At 38.9% G+C, this 13,772-nt stretch overlaps 1 protein-coding gene across 1 annotated transcript; it reads left to right on the forward strand.

Moving 5' to 3' along the window:
* Positions 1–1,713: 1,713 nt before the first annotated feature.
* nfkbid (nuclear factor of kappa light polypeptide gene enhancer in B-cells inhibitor, delta) lies at positions 1,714–13,712 on the forward strand. The gene is made up of 12 exons (XM_015002546.2): positions 1,714–1,866; positions 6,674–6,810; positions 6,908–6,941; positions 8,013–8,200; positions 8,309–8,490; positions 9,718–9,823; positions 9,939–10,085; positions 10,200–10,251; positions 10,396–10,550; positions 10,788–10,904; positions 11,042–11,206; positions 12,059–13,712. Exons 1-12 carry the CDS (start codon positions 1,851–1,853, stop codon positions 12,128–12,130), a joined length of 1,371 nt encoding a protein of 456 aa, XP_014858032.1. The 5' UTR covers positions 1,714–1,850; the 3' UTR covers positions 12,131–13,712.
* The last annotated feature ends 60 nt before the right edge of the window (positions 13,713–13,772 follow it).

Raw genomic sequence — 13,772 nt, forward strand, 5'->3', positions numbered from 1 at the left:
GCTAATTCAAAGCAATGCGTAAATACAAATACGTATAAAATACTATCCATGTGCTGATCAGGCGACTTCATGAATCAGTTTTAGGTAGAATCATTTTAAGGCATAGTCATTTTTTGTGTTATTGGATATGATCTTTGTTGAAATACAATTTTTACTTATTTTATCTAGTTAATTTTTGAAGTTTTTTTTTTTTTACTCCCTGAAGAGGATCAGTTTGTTAAGTTTCTCATTCTTTGAAGAAGTCTTCTTGTTCAACACTGGTTTTGAAAGTTCTTTCTAGTTATTCCAAAGTAAAATGTAAAATAAATATCCCTTCATTAGAAATTGATGACAAGCTCATATTGATCAAAGTGATGAACAATCAGCTGACATTTTTCAAGAAAATATTTAGTCAAGTGATGTGACAAGACTTTTTGTACACTTTAGGCGCTTTCGCACTGCACGGAACGGTACGGTACGATACGGTTCCAGCCCTATTGTGTTCGCATTACACTGAGGGCGCCATCGAAGCGGTGCCGGACGTCATTACTTTTAAAACTAAACAATGTGGTTTGAGTTGGTTGGTTGCTAACTGCCAATTTAATAAAGAAGAAGAAACATTGACCTCATCATTTGACCAGGTCATCGCACTACATTGAGACGAATCCATTGTTAATTAAAACTAATAATAAAAATATTGCAAAGAGCACTCTTTACAAAATATAGTACTGAGAGCCAGCTGTCAACGGAAAATCAGCGTCTGACTCCATAACAACCAGCGGCCAATCAGCTGCTGGTTCTAAGCAGAACCGATTGGCCGGTGGGGTGGAACCGGTCGCAGTTGTAGTGCGAACACGCTCGGAACCGTTCCGTTCCGTTCCGTACCGTTCCGTGCAGTGCAGTGCAGTGCGAAAGCGCCTTTTGAGTCCCATTAAACTTGGGGTAAAACTAACACAAGTGTGATGCTCTTTGGCTGGTGTATTTCAAAATCATGTTGATGACTTTTTTTTTTTTTGTCATGCAATATTAATTCTGCTGGTTTGTAGAAAATCATAAAGTCTGGTAGTCAATTTGTGAACTTAAACTCACGATGCAGCAGGACAATAATCCAAAACACCACATCTTTGCTCAAATAACTAAAGATATAAACAGTAACAGTTTGTAGTGGCCTAGTTAAAGGCTGTATTTACATTGAGACACTGAATAAGCAGGTCATGATCAAAAATCCCCTGACTAAAATAGAACAAGTAAGCAACCCAGAGAGGGCCGAACCTCCACAACAACAATGTACAGTAACATTATTTGCCAGTTATCACCAACTCTTCATGGCAATAGCTTTCTGGTATAATTTTAGGTTTAGCTATATGAAAAACGCCGTTTTAATTCTTGCCGAACACAATACAACTACAACAAGTAGCACTATGGTTCACTACACAGCTTTAGATCGACGCTGTGTAGCTTTGAAATAATTAACAATGATATGAAATAATCTTTTAGCAATAATAATACTGTAACAGTATGTTGCTTTTAACATCGGTTTTCCGTTATCCCAGACTTTCTGTATTACTGTAATGCACACAGCTGATCGCCCGTCAAGACGTGAACTTCTCTGTAACTGTGCAACGTCGCATTTCTCCTCACTCTCCTCGCTTGGCTGAGGATGCGGGGGCGCGCTGGGTTTCCCAGGGGGCGGGGCGTCGAAGCGGGGACAACGCGGTGCTTACAAGCGGCAGGGGTTGGAAGTCAACAAACCAGACTCACTTCTTCAGCCTACCTGAACGGATCTGTGTACAAATACCGGTTTCTGACAAGACTGCTGGCCGAGTGGACGAACCGACGAGAAAGGGACACAGAGCACAACCGTTTCTGACATGCACTTTGATAAATGTGAGTATTAATCCTGTGATGGGTTGTTTACGTCTAGCGTATATGTTCACCACTGTTAGGTGTTGTCGGTTTTTGTCGTGGATGCTTTTTCTGGTTGATGTGCTTAACACTTGAACATTACTTTTGAGACAGATGTAATTGTACAAAAAAGTGTTTTGTTTTTATATTTCCCCCCAAAATATACATCAGCCTCATGAGGTTATCAAACTGTCTTTACCTTGTAATGTTGGCTGCCAAATTTGATATGACAACATTTACAAATGCGTCTTATTATTGTTTTTAGTCACACTTACCTCAACTCATCTAGCATTTTACACTGAAATGTCACTCAGTGTGCCATTTCAGTGCAATGACATCACTATTTGGGTGAATCCAAGAGTCCAGGCTTCATTTTGGGGAACCCCTGATGCATCTCCACCCCTGCTTGTATGTTTTCATTTCCTCTTTTAATTAATACCAAAGAGGCAAGTTGTGTGACATGACAGAGACACCCTGCTTTGCCTAAGCTTCTTTGTTCATCAGTTTTTTTTTTCCGTTTTTTTCTTCTTCTTTTGCCTGAGCGATCACTTTACATGTATTTTGTTGCGTGCGGCTGGCCCAAGAGCAAAAACCCACAAAATGAGGAAGCTGGTGATGCACTGCCTCTTTCTTGTCTCTGAGGATCGAGCCAAAAGAGAAAGGTCGTCGGAATCCCCAGCCCTCCCACGCTCGTGACTCACTGTCCAGGGGTTTCCACAGGGCACGATTTGAATTTAGCACAAACTGAGTGTAGCCGGCGCAGAAACTCGAGTTCAGAGTATTTAGTCTGGCACCACCGGCTATTAAAAACCATCCCCTTATTTCCTGTTTCTGTAACTGCGGAGCACTGAGCAACTTCTACATCTGACGAAACTCCTCTGAATGAACGCACGCTCTCCGGCTGTTGTGTGCCAGCGTTGTATCATCAATGAAAAGGCCAAAGGTTGCATTTTGCTGTAAAGATCAAATGAGTCAGCGTTAAGCAACTTGTAGTAACACCTCCTGAACCTGAAAACGAAACCCTGCGGGATTGGATTGATCTGTTTTGACTGATGTCATTTCGGAATCAAAGTGACCTTTCATCAGGTGTTTCAGGGGCACGAAATAGGACACAAGACTCTGGTTCTTTTTTTTTTTTTTTTTTCTTTTGACATCAGAATACGTTTGCAAGGGGAAGTGAGATGGTTATTTTTGAGAAGAGACAAAGTGAAACCAAAATAATACCTCTTTGCATGTTTTTCTGTGTTTGCCACACTACGGTATCGCTCACGGGCTCGAAGACAATGCCTGTGCCTCGCATAAATGTAGACGCAACAGAAAACACAAGGCAGACTACATGCGTTTCTAAGTGACGCGCCTCTGACACACTAAAGGCAGGAAGATGTGGTTTGCGTAATGGAGCGGGACAGAAAGGTGTCACAGAAAATGAGTGCTGGCAATCCCATGCTGAAGGTTTTCTGATGAATCTCTCTCACTCTCTTGTCTTTCTCTCCGTTTTATTTGCACAGCTGCCCGCAAAAGATCTTTGTTCCTAATGGAGGAGGTTTTTTCTTTCTTTTTTTTTTTTTATCTCGAGTCTGAGCTTTGTACTTTGGGTTCCACAGACAGGGTGGAAATAGGGCCCTTCGTTTTATCTTTCACGTTTAGCGGGGGAAGCTTTTGAGGAAACAAACCTGTGTGGTTGCTTGTTGTCGGCTGGAAACAGCAGATTTCTATTATGCAGTGTTGTTTTCTTTTCTGTTTTCACACTTTTCCTTTACCTGTTGAGTGGAAATGAGACTCAGAAGGGGAAACGTGCACATCAAATAAAAGAGTAGATGTTTGGGTGCAGGGCAAGAGGAGAAGAAAAAGAAAACCTCAACCCCTCCATGGAGAAACCGAGCTCAGAATCTCAGAAAAGATCATCAAAGTGTTTAAAGATTAAATAGATAATATCGTCGGTGTAAAGCGAAAACTAAAACCAAGAAGATTAAAGTAAAAACAAAACACCAAGGGGAGTTCAATTTCAATTATTTATGTTACTTTCAATCTTTTTCTAACAATTTTTGCTTTTTAAAATGGGAGGATGTAAATCTCTCAATTTTGGAAATTCACTATTTGTCTCCATCAGTAGATGCCATTTTGTTTTGTTTTTTTTTCATATTAAACTTAGTAGATATTATTAGTAAACTGCTTACTGCATGCAGTCGTGTTACTCAACAGAAAACACAAAAGTCTTATGCGTGTAATCTAAATGCTTTTACATTTTATTGTCAAAACAACTGGAATACAAATCAATGGTCTCAACCTTGGACACATTTCTATCTTACATTTTTGAATTTCTGGGGAATCAACATATTTGATATGTTATATGGATGTTGAAAGGCACTTTATATGACCTTTTGAGGCTAATGTAATTAACAGTCAGTTAACAAAAATAGCATCTTATCTCTAAATTGTATGATCAGGTTACTTGTTCTTTGATAAAGCATACACAGAAGGCAAGCGGATCAAGTAATTAAGTCCTGCTTACAGATGAAAGCGATAAACCCAAAAGTGCTAGTAGGCAGACTCCTGTTTTTTTACACCTTTGTCTGTGGGTACAGATTTAGTGTCACTGATTATAACCTCCATGGAAAAGTAGAGATGGAAAAAGACCTATTTTAAAAACTCTGGTGTCTAGAACCTGCTTTTTCACTTTGCTGCTGGAAAGTGTGTGGTGTCATCAAACAAATGTCTCCTGCACTCTCTAAAGCTATCTGAAAAAAAGGGTTTTCAACAGTTAGTTGAGTTTAACAATGAAAGAAAAAAAAAGATTAAATAAAAAATACAAATAGGAAAAATATGTTTCCATCAGAAATACAATAGGGCCAATTAGCTGAAAGAAGTTGAAGCAAAAATCCTTTGTGTTTCATTTTCAAAAATGGGCAAACAAAATAAAACTTTACAAGACAATTTACGCAAGAAACCTGTGTGAAACATTTCACTCTAAGCAGTTATAGCTTAAACTAATTAGCTGGATGTGTAAAAGGCAAATGTAAGTCTAGAAACTTTCAGGCAGATGAAAATAAAGTAAAGAAGAACCCCTGGTTGGCCTGACAAGCATCGGCTGAAGCATTCGAAGACCAAAAATCGCAGCAAAAATTATGTGAAGAAGAAAAGTCTGAGTATAAAGTGAACCAGAGTTCATAAAGTTGTGGAGCTGGACTTTAAAGGCAAAAAGAAAAAAAAAGAGAAAAAAATGATAGAAATTAATCTGGTATTAAGGTGAGAAAACTAAAGAAATCATTCAGAGACCTTTTAACATCCTCCATGTCGATAAAGGGTTTGAAGAACAGAGATACTGTTTTGTTATAGGGCTTAAAATGTGGACAGAGCAGCAAGTTAAACACTTGAATGACCTTTTTACTCTAATATCTATGAGGTATTTAGTTGTTGCTTCATTAATTTGTTCATTTATTTATTAATTAATTTACATTCGCTTAATTCTATCATTTCCCTAATGGATTAAATGAATGCATAAAATAAAAATGGAAGGAAGGCATTTTCTTGTTTAAAGGGCTTATAATTCAAATTACCTTTACATCGTTATATGAAAGTCACATTTTGTAGAAAAAAAAGGTGAATTTTTCTGTTTTTATGTACAACTTGTTGAAGTAAGATGTGGCAGAAGGAAGAATATGTTTACAAAAAGTATTGAATGTAGGAGCTACAATGAGCTCTAGATGATGTCCTTATCGTCTTCTTTGTGCTGGAAGAAGCGGCATTTGATCAAAAATGTAATGAAATATAAACTGCGATAGTATAAAAGCAGAGGGAAATATTAAAAAGCTCGAGTACCTGGTGAAGTGATATTACACGTTGAATATCGCTTCTGTTTGAAGGCAAAGGGAAGTAGTTAGCCTTCAAAGACTGCGAGGTGTTTCAGTGGTTTGGAAACCAGCTGCATTCCTTTTTATTGGAACTTTGCATAAAACAAAGTTCACAGTTTTATATTCAGATTAAAATGTTCATATTTGAATGAACATATTTGAATAGTGGAAGTAGCGAAAAGACTGGATAAGTGCTTACACCACACAAAACATAAAGATGAATAATCTACATAATGGGAATGTTTTTAATAATCACATGCAAAATGAATCCTATGATTCATCTTAATGGTAGATGAGTAACGTTTTAATGCAGTGCGATTCGCAACACGATTCTGCTTCTCACAGTTTCCTAACAGTTTGCCTGATGGCAGCAGTTTAAATTTTTTCAAGTGAAAGGTATGGGAAGTCATTCTGAGGCCTTTTCCCCTCCGGCAGCTTTGAAACACGTCCTTTACAGACGGAGGATCACGTGACCCATCTAGCTCCCCTCACTATCCACTGCAGGGCCCTCTTTGTCAGCCACTCTGCAGCTCCTGTGAGATGCAGTACTTCTCTGAAACACTCTTCTGTCTAATGTTGTGAGGATGTGATGGAGGGAGTTACAGGTTGCAGTTAAATTTCAACATCTGCTGCTGCCTCTCAGTTTGGTAGTTGTTTGTGTGACAGGAAGAAATTTGCATATAGGGACGAAACATTCACCGTCTGATGAGATCGTGCCGATAGGATCCTCGGTAAACACCAAATGCTTTTTTTTTAGAATTAAATCCTCTCATGTTTTGGATAGTTTGATGTTTTTTTTTTTTTCCAGTTTGTCACATGCATCTTTTTTTCTGAGCTTGTCTCAATAGAAATCAATTAGTAACTTGGTATTAAACTTATCAAATCAGATCAGGAAAAAAAAAAAAGTAATTGTATCTGGTTTTATTCTTCTTTTTCAGCACCAAAAGAGAAGGCGTGTTGCACCCAGCCCACAGTGAAGAAACTTTTGGAGCAGAAGAGAAGACGCGAGACGTCAGCCGTGCTTCCCCCCTGCTCTGCTGCCAGTACAAGTCCGATTCCTCCGACTACTATTGCAGTAAGCCGACATGCTGACTCAGTCAGCGTCTCACCTAATACTTTGTCGCTTGCGTTTGCTCAGTGATCACAAACTGTGTTTCTGTTGCACCTGTTAGGATCTGACTTCACCAGAAACGTTCGCATTTACAGGTAAGGGTGAAACATGCAACGCCAAAAGGGGACATGATTTATACGGCCGATGTGAAATAATCTTCAAATAAACTGAAATAAAAATATCAAAGCTTTTCTCATATGTTATGTGAAATAGGTTCTGTATAGTTCAAAAGGGAAACAAAGAAATCAGTTATAGGAAAAAATATAAACGCTGCCACAATCTGGGTGCATAATTATGAAGATATCTGAAGTAATACTTAGTTAAAGGATTATTATGATTATATATCAGCATATAGCATTTGTGTTTGCCTGCCAAGTTGGTACAAACACTTCCTTCCAAAAGGTTTTTGGACAGTTTAGCCACACCTGGATGTTATTTATTTATTTTTTTTGTAAGAAAAACTTTTATCTTGCAGTCCTTCTTCTTAGTTGAGATATAAGGAGATTGGAGGAGACTCCTGTCACAAAATTAAACTCAGTTAGCACTTGCTGAACATCTTTCCACCTCCTTGATTGTTACTGTTGTCATATTTCCAGCTGCCTTGACCATTGTGTCCCGTCTTTTAATCAGTTTCAGACACTTGGCGCTTTCAAAGTATTGTGACTGGTTTCATGATTGTTTTTTTTAGTGCTGTTCACCAGACTGACCACTTCTTACACAGATATTCTTTTGATCATTTGTAAGCTCTCTTCAGATTTCAAAATGTCAGGAAAATCCTGCTAGGTCGGCTGAATGTGAATAAAGGTTAAAATTCAGTAGAATTGACAACCTCGAGAAGATGGGTTGCTGAAAGTCAATCAAAAGGTGCTTTAACAAAGGTTTAGTTCAAGTTTTTTTTTTTTCCTATGACAAATTTCTTTGTTGGTCGTTTTTTTTTTTAAAGAATATATTGCAAGTTAAAGATAAGAACAGCTTGGGGGTGGGGGGGATTTATTTTTAACAAAAATAAAACCTTACAGATATTTTGCACATTTTGTAGCCGCTGCATTCAGAGGTGGTTCTTCCTGAATGTCGCTCTGGCTGAACGCTTCCCTTATTTGGGAATTTTAAGAAAAAGGCAGAATAAAAAGTCATAACAAGGTGCTGACTGGTGTTTTCCATTCTAGGTGGAGCAATAAGCTACTCTGACATGGCAGTGAGCTATCATCCTTGGGCCCCTCCCCATGAATCCACTCACAGCTACTTCAGCAGTGACCCAGGACCCAGCTATGATTCATCCTACCTCCAGATGCAACCAGAATACAGCACACAGCAGCCAGTCTCAATTTTTGGAGACTCAATATCGACGCCATATGTAAGAGAGATATTCTCAGTGTGGGGCATCTTTGACTAGCGAGCGTTTCTGAGTCCATAAACCTGCTTAGAGGTCAGTAGCGGCTTACATTTTGACCTTGGTTTTCAGGACTGCTCCATGGTGGTTCCAGAACCCAGCGTGGCTCCATCTTGGTCCCATCTGGGTCTGAGCGATAACACGCAGCATATTTATAGCTCTTCAATGGATTCTTTAAAGCTGGATGAAGCCAGGATGCTGCTCAGTGGGATGGACTACAGCAGAGCCACCTGTCAGGATGAAGACGGTGACACGTGAGTTATCATAATTAAACTTTATTAACTACGTAGGAAAGCCAGTGTCTCTTTTTACGAGGGTGACCTGGCTAAGAGGCCAGCCCTTTTAGTAAGCGCCTATTTGCATCATGCTAAGAATAGGTTATAGCTGGGGAGTCAAACAGCATACAGAACTATTCCTATGAAATTTAATACACCCCCAATATTGTTTTGTTGATTATAAAGGATTATAAAGAGTGAGACTTTGTTGCAATTATTTAAAAACATTTTTGATACTTATAATAACTTTTGTAAGGGATTTATGCATTTTTTTTCTTCAGAATTTGGATGCTATTTTTTTTAATTTTTTATTTCTGAGCCTGAAATATTGATCTGTCAGGGTTAGGCGGTTCAACAAACAAAAACTAAAAAAACAAAAAATAAATAAAACAGTGACAATCTCTACATCTCAAAGAAATTTTCCTCAAAGCAAATTTGAAAGATTGTGACACACTCAGTGTTTTTCCTTTGACATCATGCAGTTGTGTACTTTTCCAATATCTTTTTATAGGCTGATTTTTATTGCACATAACTTTGTGATTTTATGTGTGTGAGAATCACTTCATACATAAACTTTGCTTACTAACTTACTATATGTGAATTTATAATGAGATTAGAAAGAGTCAAAAAGTCCAGAGACAACACAGGGGTGGTGTTAATCAAATGTTTTATTTTTCATGCTATTCTTTGTGTACCTAATTGATATCTCAATGGTTATTTTGGTATACTTTAAACAAAGAATGCGCACCTACCTAAAAGTCTTGTTTGTATTGAAAATGAAAGGTTGTTTAAAAGAAAGGGGAGTCTCAGAGATTGGAGCTAAAACAGACTTACAGACCGAAAAACATGGAGAAACAAAGAGTTGCATAAGTGCAATACACAACGTGAGTTTGGCTGAAGAATAAGATTGAGGAAGCTCTGCCCCGTCCGTCGTGACTGAACTGTTGATTCGGAGATGATTGTAAACAAATTACTTACTACCGTCGAGTTTTGTTTTTGGTAGTGAGCTGAAAGTGAAAATCAAATTTGGAACATGGTAATTTTTTTGAATGATTAAAAAGAAAGTCTGAGTCATTGTTTTATGCTAGAGTCAGATAAGACGGGGGGGGGGGAACAAAAAAAAACATCATCAGCTTAGAAAAGCAATAAGATGGTATAGCTGTTACACATTTACAAAGTAACTCATTATTTGTTTTTCTTGAACAGTATCCTGCACATCTACACAGCCAAAGGACTCCGGGAGTACGCCATTGCTGCTGCAGAGAGGCTGAGGGACGTGGGGAGGCTCGATGCCAAGGAACACAAGGGAAAGGTATGAAGTAAAACGTGAATGTAAATGCGCTGAGCAAAGCACAAATGATTTCTCTTGGCTTTGCTTAAAAAAAATATATAATTGAATGCATGCTACATGTGTTTTTTTTTTGCAGACTGCCTTACTGGTGGCAGTGACAGCCAACCAGCCAGAGATTGTCCAGGATCTCCTGTTGTTAGGAGCCGACATAAATGCCTGCGACTTTAAAGGTCAAACTGCTCTTCATTTGGCTGCTCACTATGGATTCCCAGCAGTTCTCCAGGTAAAGAAACAACAACACTGGTTTAGTTTTTTTTTTAATCACATCCAAAAAAAAGTTACAAAAGAGATTTTTTTTTTTTAACAATCCTCACCAGTGATTTCTATTTTTCTGCAGGCAATTCTGTCAGGTAGACCAAATGTCAACCTGGAAGCTCGCAACTTTGAAGGTATTTTAACGTCTTACTTTTTGTTGTTTTTTTTTTATGGAAATGAGCAAACATCATTGTTTCATAACCCATAATCAATGACGTGATGTCTTTAGCTTGTATTTTGAAAGTCATATGTCATTTTTTTTCTTTTTTTTGCGTTAGGTATGACGCCTCTGCACTGTGCAGCCATTTCTCACAGTGTCACCATGAAAGCTTCTGCAGCCGCACCGGCAGACATTAGTCTGCAGGCCAAAGCCGAGGAGAAGCTCTCATGCGTACGGATGCTTTTCCATGCAGGGGCCTCCCTTCTCAGCCAGGTACTTTAGCTCAGCGGAGCCACAGTTTATTACAGTACTTATGTCGAACCATGAACTCTGAGTGAGAACGTACGAGGGGAAGTGCCAAGTGTCATTTAACCAACATGATGACATAGTTTGGCCAGCCTCCCTCTGTACTCTCTCTTTTGTTTTGTCTCTCTGCTTTGACTTTCAAATGTCGTTGTTGAAGTGGCAGTTTCATAATTCTTCCCCTCACTTCCCGTTATCGAATTCCAGGAAATCAAAAGCAACAAGACGGTGCTTCACTTGGCTGTGAAGGAGGGGAACATTAAGCTGGTGGACTACCTGCTGGGGAGTCGCCTCCAAAACATGAAAGACTTTGTTAACATGAAAGTGAGTCCCACACTGACCCGAAAGTCAGAACTGTATTCTCGGCGTGATTCCGCCCACGGGTTCACTTGTACGTCGTTACATGAAAATTGCGCTGACTGAACTTTTCAAGACGTAACATCTTGACACGCTTGCGACAGGCCCACGGTCACACGGCTTTGCACATGGCGGCGGGTCTTCATGGCAACCAGAACCAGGAGAAGATCCTGCAGCTGCTGCTGGACCGAGGAGCCGATCCCAGCATCCGCAACCTGGAGAACGACCAGCCAGCTCACCTGCTGCAGAGTGGCCCGCAAGGAGAACGGGTAAGCTGCCAGTCATTTCTCACTGTTAGCGCCAGTAGATGTCTTACCAACAGCTGATAACTGTCTTGGTGTCTTTATTTGGTATAAATCCAAATTAGTTTGTTGTGGAGGCTGAATTCTTGTAAAAAAAAAAAAAAAAAAGAGAATGGAATGAGGTTTAAGTTAACATTATTTTATTACCTTTCACATTGTTTGACTTTTCAGCTCCTGTTTGTATTCCAAGTAATAAAAAGGTCAAAGGCTGATAAAATAATTCATTTGCATTAGACGTGGAGACATTTTTAAGACTGGAGCTGCTTTACGATGGCAGAGGTTTACTTACTTGGACGTTAACTTAAACCTCTGACTTTATGCTAAGTGAATATTCCAAGCTGCACAGTGGCACAGTTGGTAGAGCTGTTGCCTTGCAGAAAGGAGGTTCTGGGTTCGATTCCCAGCCCTGGTGTTTCTGTATGGAGTTTGCATGTTCTCCCTGTACATGCACACATTCTCTCCGGGTACTCCGGCTTCCTCCCACAATCCAAAAACATGACTGTCAGGTTAATTGGCCTCTCCAAATTGTCCCTAGGTGTGTGTGTGCATGGTTGTCTGTCTCTGTGTTGCCCTGCGACAGACTGGCGACCTGTCCAGGGTGAACTTGCCTCTCGCCCGGAACATTAGCTGGAGATAGGCACCAGCAACCCTCCGGACCCCACTAAGGGACAAGGGTGTAAAGAAAATGGATGAATATTCCAAGAAAGTTATCAGCTGCGGTTAAAGAAGAGCCTCATGTAGAATGATCCTTTTAAACGCTGATGCTTTCTTTGTTGTAAGGTAAACTAATCTCACCGAGTTATCCTCTCTGTTTCACAGCTCAAATTCATGTTGAAAAGACGAAGCAGTTCTCGTTCTGGCAGGACCAGGAACAACTTAGACCACTTGTAATCCCGATTTGCTGGGATGAAACGTCTTCAAGGTGACTCCTCTGTTGAGAAGGGGAGAAGCTTTTCAGTTTAATTTGGGAGTCTTTGACCTAAATGTTGATTTAAAAAAAAAAACATTTGATTACTTTAGATTTTTTCAGATAAATTATGCCTATGACTTACGGCCCGTAAAGTAGAATATATATATATTTTTTTAAATATTGGATTTCATTATCAGTCTATTAGGTAAAAATTTTGACAAATTCCCAAAATCTAAAAACAACAAAAAAAAGAAAACCGAGAAATTTGGGTTATTACCAAAATGATGTGACGCAATATTTGGATAACAAAAACTTAAGGTAACGGGTTACGTATTTTGCTTCTCTGAAGCTTGGAGCACCGATTTCTTTGACAGGTTTATCTCCCAATTCAAAGTTGATTTCTGTGAAATCGTGAGTAAAAGCTCTGGGACCATGTCCCTGAAACCTCTATGACTTCTCTGGTTAAAACCCCTCACTGATACGATATCATAATGATACTCAGGGCGGCGGGTTTTGAGATCAATCAGCACGTGTCTTCTTCTGTTAAGAACGATTGATTTTCAAACAAGAACCTATTCGATGGTTTGTTTTTTTCCTGTATGGATCATACATGTGTCGTGCGTGACACTGGATGCAATTTCAATTTTTTTTTCATTGTGGAAAAAGAAACTTTACTGTGTAAAACTTAAGAAAGTATGACAAAGAATGTTTTTTTTCTTTTCTTTTTTTCCTCAAGCAGACATCAGACGAGTCAGCGCGATGACAAACTGTCTGATTCACTGTACATTTTACTTATGAGTCACAAGTAAAAATACAATAACACTGTTTCCATAAGATTGTTTTTATGGTTGACGGCAGGCTTTCAACAGTCCCATTTACATTTAGCGCGGCAGATATGAGCAGGGTGGAAAATACACCATCCCACTATAAGAGCTGTGTCAGGCAGTAATTTACACTTGTAGTGAAAGAGTATTTATTCTCTTCATACCCACCTACCTGTAGTGATATGATGATGAAACCTTGCAACATCATTTGAGTCTGTCACTCGTGTGTCATCTTTGACATTTCTTTATAGCACAAAGAAAACGATTAATCTTGCTGCATGATTAACCCAGTTTCAAGCAGCTCCTGACTAAGATTACTGTAAAACTACTTCAGTGACTTATGAGGTAATATGAGCTTCAACAATTGACAATATTCATTTTAAAATCCGCCTTATTAAGTCTGAAGAAAAATCCGGTTCGTTTGAATTTTTTTTTTTTACGGCCTTATAATCTGACTTTTTAAATTTTTTTTTTGAGCTGTTTTAACATCTAAGGCATTACAGAATGACTATGATTGTTACGCTTTGTGTTTCTATTTATTGTATTGTTAAGCTATTTTCTCTATTTTCTCTCATGAAATGATCGTGGAAGACAGAACAAACAAGCACGTCAGAAAATCTTTTGTCGCTCTTGACCAACACGTGCAGTACGCACAGTGATGCAAACTGGACAAATGTATGATTTGTAATCATGCTGCCAATTTTATTGCTCGACACAAATAAAATATATTTAAGACAAATCGCATTTGCTTCATGTGTTCTGTTGAGGGGACTCTTGTGGATGGGATCGTTTTCACGAG

The sequence above is a fragment of the Poecilia mexicana genome, unplaced genomic scaffold (genome assembly GCF_051168715.1).
Source record: "Poecilia mexicana isolate PSO_F unplaced genomic scaffold, ASM5116871v1 scaffold_16, whole genome shotgun sequence".
NCBI classification, from domain to species: Eukaryota; Metazoa; Chordata; class Actinopteri; order Cyprinodontiformes; family Poeciliidae; genus Poecilia; species Poecilia mexicana.

Excerpts from the sequence above, each read along its gene's own strand:
- nfkbid (XM_015002546.2), top strand. Across the intron at positions 6,811-6,907 it reads TTCCTCCGACTACTATTGCA|GATCTGACTTCACCAGAAAC; the intron begins GTAAGCCGACAT and ends TGCACCTGTTAG. Across the intron at positions 10,252-10,395 it reads GGAAGCTCGCAACTTTGAAG|GTATGACGCCTCTGCACTGT; the intron begins GTATTTTAACGT and ends TTTTTGCGTTAG.